The sequence below is a fragment of the Neltuma alba genome, unplaced genomic scaffold (genome assembly GCF_004799145.2).
Source record: "Neltuma alba isolate B1F8T4 unplaced genomic scaffold, ASM479914v2 tig00000571_pilon, whole genome shotgun sequence".
Taxonomy (NCBI): domain Eukaryota; kingdom Viridiplantae; phylum Streptophyta; class Magnoliopsida; order Fabales; family Fabaceae; genus Neltuma; species Neltuma alba.
This window is the reverse complement of record NW_021632099.1, coordinates 25,366-37,887: the sequence shown is the minus strand read 5'-3', so window position 1 is coordinate 37,887 and position 12,522 is coordinate 25,366. Positions and strand designations below refer to the sequence as shown.

Sequence of the window (12,522 nt, the reverse complement as noted above, 5' to 3'; positions counted from 1 at the left end):
GGCAAATCTTTCGAAGTTGCCTCCAATAATTTCCATATGGAGAGAAGACAATATCTGTACTAATGTAAGAAAAGACGTCAGTGGCAAGACTTTTTGGCCTATTTGCAAAGACCCGATCATGTGTCTTCAATATTTCTTTGGCATATTCAGGTGAAGACACTATGAGATGAGAAACCTGTCCAAGTTGAAGATGCGCGAAGGGCCCGTACTTGTTTGCAAGATTTGTGAGAGAACGATGACGTAGTGAGCCAGCAAGTTGGCGGGGGTTTCCGATAAAAGGAAATTTCCATGGTCCTGGAGGTAGTGTTTTGGTGGGTTTCTTGGAAGAAGAGAGCATCCAGATTAGAAAGAAGAAGCAGGACAAAGTGAAGATGATGGAATATAGAATCTGTATCTCCATATTGGAAGAATTTTAGTTAAAGATGAGTGTGAGGTTTTACATTGTGAAATAATGCCTTTTACATGAGAAGACACTCTTTCCCGTCCTTTCGGGCCGATGTATATTATCACAATTTACGCTACCTCCAATTGTTAATATAAAATCCAGTGGACTAACTTAAGAAGATTAAGAAAGTTAAATAAATTATTTTAAAGTACTATCTTCGGTCTTTAATATAAAAGCTAACTAACTAATTTGAGTGGATCAACAAAATTAGTTATGTTAGTTATTTATAATAAATAGGTGTTGTCTCACTTAAAATATCCTTACTAATCAAATGTCATTTAATTAAATATTTAACATGTGCAACTATTATAAAGATTATCTCGGAAAAAAATAAATAAATATAAGAGACAAAAATAGATTGAGGTCTTATATTTAATATCAAATTAAAAGTCAAACTAGTTCTTATATTAAGGACCGGAGGTAATATTATATTTATCATTTTTTTCCAAACTAATTTACTTGGCTTCAAAAATAGTTATTATCTTTTCTTAATATAAAGCCCAGCTTGTTAGTTTGAAAAAATTACATAAATTAAATAAATTACTTTAAAATATTATATTTATCTTTTTTCTCCAAACTAATTTACCCGATTTATAAAAATTTTAAAGTCTTATATTTATTGTGTTTCTCCAAATTAATTTGCTCGGTTTATAAATTGTTATATAATCTAATTATATGCATAGGTATTTTAGAGAGATCACATATCTTATAATATAATTAAGTAATTTTTAAACTTCTTATTTTTTTTTCAAATTAATTAACTATGTCTTATATATTAAGTCACTTATAGACTTTATGATTTATCCTTCATTTATTTATTTATTTTTGTTTTAACGTATATCTCACGCCGCTGACAACTTGCCCGTATATGTTACGCTTTCGGCAAGTTGTAAAATTCCACAAATGTCGTTATATCCTTTTTTTTTTTTTTTGGGGGGGGTGTTCAAAGTCGTTATATCCTTTTATTGTTGGTGTGTAAAATAAAGACAGACTTTATGAGGTGGTGAGCCATCAAGTTGGTGTAGGTTTCCGATGAGATGTAATTTCCATGGCCCTGCAGGTAGAGTTTTGGGGGTTTCTTGGAAGAAGATAGGTTACAGATCAGAAAGAAGAAGCAGGTGTATGAGATACGCATTCCCATACTTGCGTATGTATTGAAGCTGAAGGAGTGATAATTAGATATGTTTAAATAGAAATCAAACCATGATTTTAAAAAGTGATTTTATAATATACAAATATATAAAAAGAGTTTTATCAACTTACCTGAAAATATTTTTAAAAATTACTCCCTCCATTCCTTATTATAAGAGACGAATAACCGAATTACGTTGATTAAAAAAAACAGTTAAAATTAGTTAAGAACAATCAATGTGTAAAAAGTATAATCTTTTTCCAAAAATGCCCTCATTAATAAAGAGAGAGAGTATGAGAGAGAACAATTAAATTATTAAAAGAAAGAGAAGTGGGAAGGAAAGAGAGTGTGAGTTGGAAACAATAAATATGGGTAAAATAGGAAATCAACACAAAAAAGTAGAGACAACTTTTAAGTGTCTCTTATATATAGGAACATACCATAAACATCAAATGTCTCTTATAATAAGGAACGGAGGGAGTACTTTTTAATTAATCTTACCAAACACTCCCTCCAGGCGCAGGCTTCTGTGTTGTCAAGCCAAGTCATGCCTTCTGTCCTCAATAATTGAGGCGTGATTTCTTTATTTTTGTTTTAATTTCATTACATATTTATCTGCCATTCACTTTCTAAGTTTAACTATTAAAAAAAGATTTTTTTTTTATATTCATATATGTTATGTCATATTCACAATGCAAAATTCCACAAATGTCAACATTGTCTGCTGTGACTAGGTTTGTAGTTGAAATTCATGTGTTAGAAATTATAGCTTTGATGCAAAGACAAAATTACATTAATTAATTACATCCCTCAAGGCCAGTCGGATTATCATTGAGGGGATGTTTGGTTGAAAACTAAATTATAGTTCTAAAAATAATTTTATGACATACACTATCAACGTATGTAAAAGAAATTTATTTCAACTTACGAGAAAATAATTTTTTAAATGATTTTGAGATGTCCCAAACAATCCAATTGGGTTACTGTTGTGATGAAAGTTGTTTCATTGTCATCCAAAATATGATTGATGATTCAGATTAAAATTTTTTAATATGTAATTTTTAATAATGAATTTATTTCTTAGAAGTGATAATCATAAAATTCCTTATTTTAAATTATATATCTATTAAAATAAATATATATTATATAAATATATTTAAATTAATATTACCTTTGGTCTTAAAATTAGAATTAGTTGACTAATTTCAATAGATTAAGGAAACAAATTAACTTAGTTATTTATAATAAATATGTGTTGTCTCTTCTAAAATATCATTACTAATAAAATGCTTTGGCAAGAACTACATTTATTAGAAGGATTATCTTGAAATAAAAATAGATAAATATGAAAGATAAAATGAATTGAGATCTTATATTTAAAATCAAAATAAAAAATAAAAAATATCTAATATTAAAGATAGGAAGTTGTAGCATATTTGGGATAAAGTTAGGAAGGCCTAAACTGCAAATGTACGGAACCAGACCCAAAAAAGGGGGCGAAGAAATCTGTTTGTAATAATAATAGAACTAAGTGAGTTTTGGTCCGAAAGCCACTTTAAAGTGGAATTGACATTTTAAATTTTATTTAGATTTAAATCTTTTGAAAATGATACTTTAGTACGTCATCTAAACAAGTTTAATTTATATAAAAAAAAAATTTTTGTTATAAACAATTATTCATTATACTAATTTAGTTTTATCTTAACTTCAATTTATTAAAAAGTCTGTTGGAATAAAATTCACCTAACAACCGTTAATCCAAACAAACTAGTATAAATCTTGATGATTCAAGATGAATCTGAATGGGTCACATATTGAGGAGTATGCAATAATGCATTCCCAAGTCCCAAAACCAGCCTGCTGTTTCGAATATAAAAAGGGGAAATTTGTGGAATCCAGAGATGCCATTTTCATGTGACCAAGCAAAAGAAAAGTCCGCATTATTAGCATCAATGGAATTTTTTTTAAAAAAAATTCTTTTAATATAAAAATTAACATTATTAAAAGATAAAATGACTACGTAAAGAAATTCTAATTAGACTAAAAGACCAGACACATTCGAGCAATCATGCCCAGAACCCGACACACATAGAATATACCAAAGACAATTTGGAACATACTGATGAACACGGACAAAAGAAAAAAAGAAGGACAAACTGACTAAGAGTAGTTGAATCACTAGACTTTCACAAATATAACTAACTAAAATTTACATTTATGTTGAGAGAAATATTTGTATTTAGTACATGACATTATTTTCAATAAGATAATACTTGTACCTGGGAAAAAAACAACAAAAAAGTTGTTTCGTACAAGTTAAGTTATGATGGTAGGCTTTTTCTATCCTACATGATGAGTATGTCGTGTTCCTAAGGGAAAATAAACCAAGAAGATGATTCAATCCATGAAAATAAAAAACAGAGGTTAGAGAATGGAGAACCATAGTTAAGTCGATCATAATTGTGTTCTTTAATCATCCTACCACATTAATTTCCTCAAAAAAAAAAATCATTCTTCATGAATCGGATTCTTCTGATTAAGTTCTTGTTTTGGCTTTCTTAATATAAAGACTCCCTATATACATTATTATTTTTGGTGTTTCTATCTATAAAATTTGAGTACTTTCTTTGCAAACGTTGCTTGTGTACTTTGTATTATTCTAAAACACTAATTTTGCTTCTCGCGACAAATTATTTAACTCACGAAGAGACTGATAACTTCTTATAACATCAGAGTTGGGGTTTTGAAAAACTGTTTTTTTAAGTTCTAATTATTTTTTTTGTTTAATCAATTTAATGAAAAGTAGTATTGGAAGGACGTGGAGACCGTTTAATAATAAAAACAAGTACTCTACCGGCTTTTTATCTCTTGTCCTGCAATTTTTAATGTATATGATTGCAGATCACATGAATTGTTACTTTTGACTAATAAATGTTCAATTCAAAATGATATTATTTTACTATTCATTTCTAGCATCCACAGCATAGATTCAAGGACATTTAAAAGCATTGAAAACACCATTCATTCAGATAATAATTAAACACATATATATAACCTATATACATATTAAGGAGAATATCGAAAAGGAATTACACTTAAATCCTTTTTCCTTGCTACCACAGCACCAAATGACTCATCCATATCCAATCCCTCAGCTTTCATCTCCTTCGGAAGTTTCCAATCAAAGTGGTATAGCAAATTAGATAGTAACAACTCCAAAATGGATGTAGCAAATGTAATTCCCGGGCATATTCTTCTTCCACCACCAAATGGAATGTACTCAAAAGTTTGAACTTTTGAAGTTGTAATCATCCATTGTTTGAAAAAACCTCTTTGGTTCAAATCCCTCTGGTTCGTTCCAAATCTCGGGATCTCTTCCAATAGCCCCACTATTAATGATAATATTTGTTTTAGGAGATATCACGTATCCATTAATTTCACAACTTTCACTGTTCTCTCTTGGAATCAATACTACTGGTGGATGTAGCCTTAGAGTGTCTTTGATGATAGCACTTAAAAATTTTAATTGGTAAAGTTCTGATTCATCCACGTATTCTTTGCTTCCATGGACTCTTCTTAACTAACATGTAAAGGCACTAATAATTACTAGGTGCAAGTCAACTCAGTAAATTCAAATTTATAATCAATATCAGTAAATAAATAATAGTTCATTTTTTGGATTTAAAAAATTTATTTTCAATCTATCTTGAGATTTTGTTGAAAATTTGACATTATTTTACGTTTGCTTATAATCATGGAAAATGATTTACTGTTCTAAATTCTGATTAATTTTAAAATTTAAAAAAAATCAAATTTCCCAAAACCTAAATGATGAGGTATATAGAGTAACAGTCATCAAGCCCTATTTATACACACACATACGCAACTTGTTGTGCCTATACCTCCGCTTGTGCCTCTTTCATAGCCTCTGGGTTTCTGAGCAATTCCGACATTGTCCAGTTTATTGTAGTTGCTGTTGTTTCAGTTCCAGCGAAAAAAATTCCTAAAGAAGGAATTCAAACAATTGATTAGAGAGATGTGTGTGTATGTGCATGTGTTTTGTGTATTAGATTACAAACTATATACCACATTCACTCCTTACTATAAGAACTAGTTTGACTTTCAATTTAATTCTCAATATAAGACCCTAATTCACTTTTTCTTTCATATTTATATATTTTTTACAAGCAAGTCCTCATAGTAGTCGTAAATGTTAAATGTCTCATCAAATGACACATCATTAGTAAGGATATTTTTAGAAAAACAACACATATTTATTACAAATAATTAACTTTATTTTTTTTTAATTTATTCAAATTAGTCAACTAACTCTTATACCAGTAACGTAGTGACATTTATGGGTAAAGTGCACGCAAACTAACCTTAAGAACTGCCTTAATGTTTTCAAGAGATAATGGTATCTCAAAGTCATTATCCTTTTGAATCCTCAGGAGAACATCAACTAGATCCTGCTCTGCTTCTCCAACACTATTTTTCCCCTTTTCTTCGTGGTCTCCGATGATGTCATCGATCGAACACTTTATCTCCATCTTTGCGCAGCTTCATCATTCGGGCTCTCACCGCAGTGATGACACTGATAAATTTTAGCGAAGGATAGAAATCGAAAATTGATAATGCAGAGCTTAACTTTGTCACCTGCTCTAAATTTTGCAGGACATGTTCTGCATTCTTGCCACTATGGAGTTCATGAGTTCCAGGATTTTTTTACTGAGGTTCATGACAGAACCCTCATGTTCAGAGATGTTCCTCACCAGCGTCGATGCTTCTTCTTCCCTTATTCTTCTAAAAGCTTGAATCCTCTTTTGATGAGAAAAGTTCCAAAACACAAATCTTTCGAAGTTGCCTCCAGTAGTTTCCATATGGGGAAACGGCAATATCTGTGCTATTGCAAGAAAAGATATCAGTGGCAAGATTTTTAGGCCTATTTGCAAAGATCTGATCATGGGTCTTCATTATTTCTTTGGCATATTCCGGTGAAGACACTATGATATGAGAAAGCTGTCCAAGTTGAAGATGCATGAAGGGCCCGTACTTGTTTGCTAGATTTGTGAGAGAACGTTGAGGCAGTGAGCCACAAGTTGGTAGAGGTTTCCGATGAGAGGTAATTTCCATGGCCCTGGAGGTAGGGTTTTGTTGGGTTTCTTGGAAGAAGAAGATAGCTTGCGGATCAGAAAGCAGAAGCAAAAGAAGGTGAAGATGATGGAATATGGGATCTGTATCTCCATATTGAAAGAATTGTTAATTAAAGCTGAGTGTTAGGTTTTGCGCTGTGAAATAATGCCTTTTATATGACAAAACACTTTTTTCCTGTCATGTCGGGCTGAGACAGATTATCATAATTTATACTACCTCTAATCCATAAAATAAGATCCGATTTATTAATATAGAGAAATTAAGAGAGTTAAATAAATTATTTAAACGTATTATATTTATGATTTTTTTAAACTAATTTGCTCAGTTAATAAACTTATATATAGTATAATTATGCATATAAGTATGTTAAAGAGTTCATGGAACATATAATATAATTAAATAGTTTTTTAACTTTATTAGTTTTTCCAAATTAGCCAATTAAATTTTATATATGAAAGATAGTAAGACTTTATGATTTATTCTTTTCTTTTAAAACGTATATCTAATGTTACTGAGAAATTGCTATATCAGCAAGATTTACCTATAAGTTTATATTATACTATCTCTGCGCCTCTAGCTAGTTCTAATTATAAAATCTTATTTATAAACTATAAATAAGATTTTATAATTATAACCGGAGGTATTATTTTTACAATGTAAAATTTCACAAATGTCTTTATATCCTTTACTGTTGGTGTGCATTATAATTCGCAAGTACAGTAAAGATCAACTTTATGATTTTTTCCTTTATTTTTGTTTTGACGCAAATTTCACGCCATTGACTTGCTGCGGTTTAAATAAAGTTTGTTGATAATTTTAAATTATCTTATTCATTACTTCATCAATAATGTCATAGTAAGTGGAATCAAAAGCTGTCACGGGCTTTAAAGAAAATTTATATTAAAATATTTAAATTAATTGATCTGTCGTTTTATATGGCTTTTAAACTATAAACCACAAGTTCAAAGTAACTGTAGATATTGGTAAATGCATGGGCCCCTTTGAAATAAAAATTCGAGTTAAAGGTTTTTGTCCTTGAACTATACTCTATATATTATGAGAAGCACTAGTTATTTTAGACTATTTATTATAACAAGATCACCTCTTAAATATCAAAATCGTTGCGATTGTATTCTTTGACTAATGAATATTGACGTTGATCATTAACTCCGAATTGACTTTGAGTTAAAGACCATTTTAATTTGCTTTTAAAATATTCATAAAAAAGGTATGTTCAAATTGAGGTATTCATATTTAATATCCGATAATATCTTAAATATGATTATTTTCTTACATTTAATACCCGATAATATCTCAAATATGATTATCTTTAACAAGAGAACACCTATACATAGAAAATAAAAATATTCATGAAAGAGTAACACACACACAATCGTTTAATAATATAGATGGTATCTGTATTTTTTAAAAAAACAAAACATGTGTGGCTTAGTGTTTAAGGTGCCACGTGTTTTGCCAATCAGGCATTCATTGATAATAAAAAAATCTATTAATCTAGATGAGGGATCAATTAGCAACATTATTGTCGCAAGTTACATGTGTATATACATATTTATCTTGACTTATTAATTAGGAACTCATCGGTCACAAGGAGATCCCTCAGCTTGGCGCACTAATACTCAACGTTAGCACATGAGGCACATGTTTTAGGTAAAAAAAAAAAAAAAAAAAAGGAATTTCATTTGGTTCGTCAAGAAATGATTCGTTCCGTAAGAAAAAGAAAAAGATTTGCTAACTCACGCTAACCATGAATTATATTGATGTCGTTGCTACGGGCTATACATGTGTCTATCTTACCTAGCTTAGTCATAGGATTAATTACCGATTATTGATATAAATACTTCAGGGATAAGTTTCGGTAAAAACGATACCAATTTTTTATTTAAATACTTTAGCGATAAAATAAACCTTTTAATACAAAATCAATTAAAAGTTTACTCACAAGATGTTATAGAAGAAAATTCCTTTATAACTAAATATTTCAGACAAATTCATTGATTAAAACATTACCTCCAATTCTTGATATAAGAGTTAGGTAAATATTGAATTTAGTCATAAATATAATACTGCAATTTATTTTATCTCTCAAATTTATATTTTTTTAAATATCCTTATTGAATGTAAAATACCACATCCAAGTGGTAGTCCCAATGTATATGATCAAAGATAATAAGTTAGAGAAGTCAAAATATATTTGTTACAAATAACTAATTTAACTAATTGTTTAATATGTTCAAATTATTCATCTAATTATTGTATTAAGCACGGGAGCTAGTTTCAGACACTTTAGCCCCACAAGCATGTGGCGCCCGTTTCATTTTACCATTCTTAATTAATTCCTCAAACGATTTGTCTTTTTAATAATGAAATTAGTAATAGTCGAGTGTGTCATTCAATTAAAATATACACAAAATTAAGGATCAGAATGTGTCATCCATAAAAGAGAGTCGATTGATTCAATTGAAAAAATGTCAAGTCATCATGATGCTAGATATATATATATATATATATATATATATCCTTCCAGTCCTATTTATTCTTTTTGGGATAAAGAAAATATAGTCTAACTAATATTGGTTTGTAGTGGAAATTCTTGTCTTAGAAATTATAAGTTAAATTCGATGCGAAAATACAAAATTGAGAAGCCGCTATTATACTCTCTTTTTATGAGAAATAAATGAGAGTCCTTTAAGATTTATCGTACTTCTCTCTTTTATGAATAAATGATGAAAAAAGCACTTAATTTATACTTTTTCATACCTTTTCACACAATAAATATTCAAATCAAAGCCATTTTTTATTCATTCCTCGCTTCCACAACATAGATCAAGGATATCTGAAACTGATCCAAATATCATTCAAGTAGCAACCACATAAACTCAAGGGGAATAGCGAATAGGAACTAAATTCAGATTACTTTTCCTTCTTATCACAGCACCAAATGACTCATCCATGTCCAATTCCTCAAGCGTCATCCCCTTTGGCAGCTTCCAATCAAAATGGTAAAGTAAACTGGAAAGTAGTAACTCTAAAACAGGCATAGCAAATGTGGGCCCCGGACAGATTCTTCTTCCAGCACCAAATGGGATATACTCAAAGTGTGAACCTTTGAAGTTGTAATCAACCATTGTATCAAGAAATCTCCTTGGTTCAAACATCTCTGGATCATTCCAATTCTTGGGATCTCTTGCAATGGCCCAAGCATTAATGATAATTTTTGTCTTAGGAGGTATCGCATATCCATTGATTTCACAACTCTCACTATTCTCTCTTGGAACCAGCAGTGCCACTGGTAAATGGAGCCTTAAGGTTTCTTTGATGACAGCACTTACATATTTTAATTGGTGAAGTTCTGATTCATCTACATATTCTTTGTCTCTGTAGACTCTTCTTACCTATTATAAAGCCAATAATAACTCTCACGTTTAAGTCAACTCAATAATATTTATAAATTAATATAAATAAATAAAACAACCCACAAAATTATGATACAAAACATTCAAAATTGTAGTTGTAGTTATACCTCTTCTTGTGCCTCTTTCATAGCCTTTGGGTTTTTGAGCAATTCTGACATCGCCCAATCTGTTGTAGTTGCCGCTGTTTCAGTTCCAGCAAAGAAAACATCCTGAAAAGGAAGGAATTCACAAAATTGATTTTGAGGAACGTATGTGTGCATTTGTGCATTATACTTTGTGTATCAAATCACAAACTATGTAACATTTAATATTGCTCGCAAAAAAAAAAAAGGGCAACATTTAATATGATAAAAGACTAACTTTAAGAACAGCTTTAATGTTGTCAAGAGATAAGGGGATCTCCAAGTCACCATCCATTTGAATTCTGAGAAGAACATCAACTAGATCCTCCGCTGCCTCTCCAACATTATTTCTTTTCTTTTCTTTGTGGTCTTTGATGATTTCATCAAACACTTTATCTCCACCATCGTGCAGCTTTATAACTCGAGCTCTCATCCCAGTGATGGTACTAAGAAATTTCAGCGAAGGATAGAAATCAGAAATGGACAACCCAGAGCTTTCCTTTTGTCCTTGTTCTATAATTTGCAGGATTTGTTCTACATTCTGTGTCTTCTTTCCAAAGACCACTCTTGCAACAATAGAATTCGTGAGTTCTGAGATCTTTTGGCTGAGGTTGAAGACAGAACCTTCATGTTCAGAGATGTTTCTTACCAGTGCTGATACCTCCTCTTCCCTAATCCTTCTAAACGATTGAACCCTTTTTGCTGAGAAAAGCTCTAAAGTACAAATCTTTCGAAGTTGCCTCCAATAGTTTCCATATGGGGAAAAGATGATGTCTGTGCTATTATAGGTGAAGATATCAGTGGCAAGATTTTTGGGCCTATTTGCAAAGATCTGATCATGGGTCTTCATTATTTCTTTGGCATATTCTGGTGAAGACACTATGATATGAGAAACCTGCCCAAGTTGAAGGTGCATGAAGGGCCCATACCTGTTTGCGAGATTTGTGAGAGAACGATGAGGCAGTGAGCCAGCAAGTTGATGGAGGTTTCCGATGAGAGGTAATTTCCATGGCCCTGGAACTTGGTTTTTGGTGGGTTTCTTGGAAGAAGAAGATAGCTTGTTAATAAAAAAGAAGCATAAGAAGGTGAAGAAGATGATGGAATATGGGATCTGGATCTCCATGGTTGCATATGTATTGAAAGAAAATGTCAAGTTATGCTTTTTGTACTCAATAATTGAGGTGTGAATTGTCAGAGAGACAGGCTTTATTATCTCTCGTTTTTTTATTTGTTTATTGGTAAGGCAGCGATCTCAAAGGCCTAGAAAATGGCAAACACACGTGGGGCACATTGAAGAGTGAGCACTCAGTAAAAGCAAACTGAAAGCACGAGGAGGCGGGCACTAGGCACACAATGGAAAAGCATGCTAAGCGAGCCCAAGTATGATTTTATATGAAACAATGTCAAATTGTCAATGACTGATAACCCCTCAGATGGACTAGACGCATAACCTGGACGCTTCGTTTAGAGTTAGGATCATAATTGATTGATGAGTACTTATAAATTTGTCATATGCAAGTAGCTGACACAAAGCTTTTCTAACATATTTATCTTATATTTTGTAAATTATAATCTAAAAGTTATTTATAAATCATTTCAAAAAGGCCATAATATATTCTTTGATTAATTTAAGAGCTAGTGAAAAATTCATTCAATTTTATCCTAAATATAAAATATCAATTCACCTTATCTTCTATATTTATCTATTTTATTTTTAAATAATACTAATTCCTATTATGACGGCACATTTAAGAAGTTTTCATCGGATGGTAGTTCCAATATACATGATCAATAAAAGTAATTTAAAATAGAAAATATATATTTATTACAAATAATTAATTTAACTATTTTTTTTAATATTCACAAATTAGTTATCTCACTCTTACATTAAAAACTGGAGGTAGTAATTAATACCAACTATATACTCCTTTCCGTTAATTTACAAATATTAATAAAATTAATTATTTATAATAAATATATGTCAATTTATCTAAAACATTATATTTAACCATTACTCCATTCAAGAAAATCATTTCCATGTATATAATTAATAGGGATAGTTAATAAAAAAAATTATAAATTAAAACGATAAAATAAATTGAGGTTTTATATTTAAGAAACAAATACTCCCAACTAATTTTTATATTTAGAATTGGTTTGGAGGGAGTAATAATTTTAACCAACGAATACTGATACTAGATTAAACTTAACGTCTCCAGCAATAGACAATGA

The 12,522-nt window shown here is 30.5% G+C and overlaps 1 protein-coding gene across 1 annotated transcript; it reads right to left on the bottom strand.

Moving 5' to 3' along the window:
• Positions 1 to 9,530: 9,530 nt before the first annotated feature.
• LOC114740694 (cytochrome P450 71D10-like) lies at positions 9,531 to 11,327 on the bottom strand. Its single transcript, XM_028928903.1, has 3 exons — positions 10,529 to 11,327; positions 10,276 to 10,377; positions 9,531 to 10,147 (listed from the first exon to the last, which is right to left on the bottom strand). The coding sequence occupies exons 1-3, from the start codon at positions 11,204 to 11,206 to the stop codon at positions 9,632 to 9,634; spliced, it is 1,296 nt and encodes a 431-aa protein (XP_028784736.1). The 5' UTR covers positions 11,207 to 11,327; the 3' UTR covers positions 9,531 to 9,631.
• Positions 11,328 to 12,522: the final 1,195 nt, after the last annotated feature.

Bases quoted from the DNA above. Each gene is read 5' to 3' on its own strand.
- LOC114740694 (XM_028928903.1), bottom strand. From the start codon at position 11,206: ATGCACCTTCAACTTGGGCAGGTTTCTCATATCATAGTGTCTTCACCA. The intron at 10,378-10,528 runs GTTAGTCTTTTA...CTTCCTTTTCAG, and splicing joins ACATTAAAGCTGTTCTTAAA to GATGTTTTCTTTGCTGGAAC. The intron at 10,148-10,275 runs GTATAACTACAA...GCTTTATAATAG, and splicing joins TGAAAGAGGCACAAGAAGAG to GTAAGAAGAGTCTACAGAGA.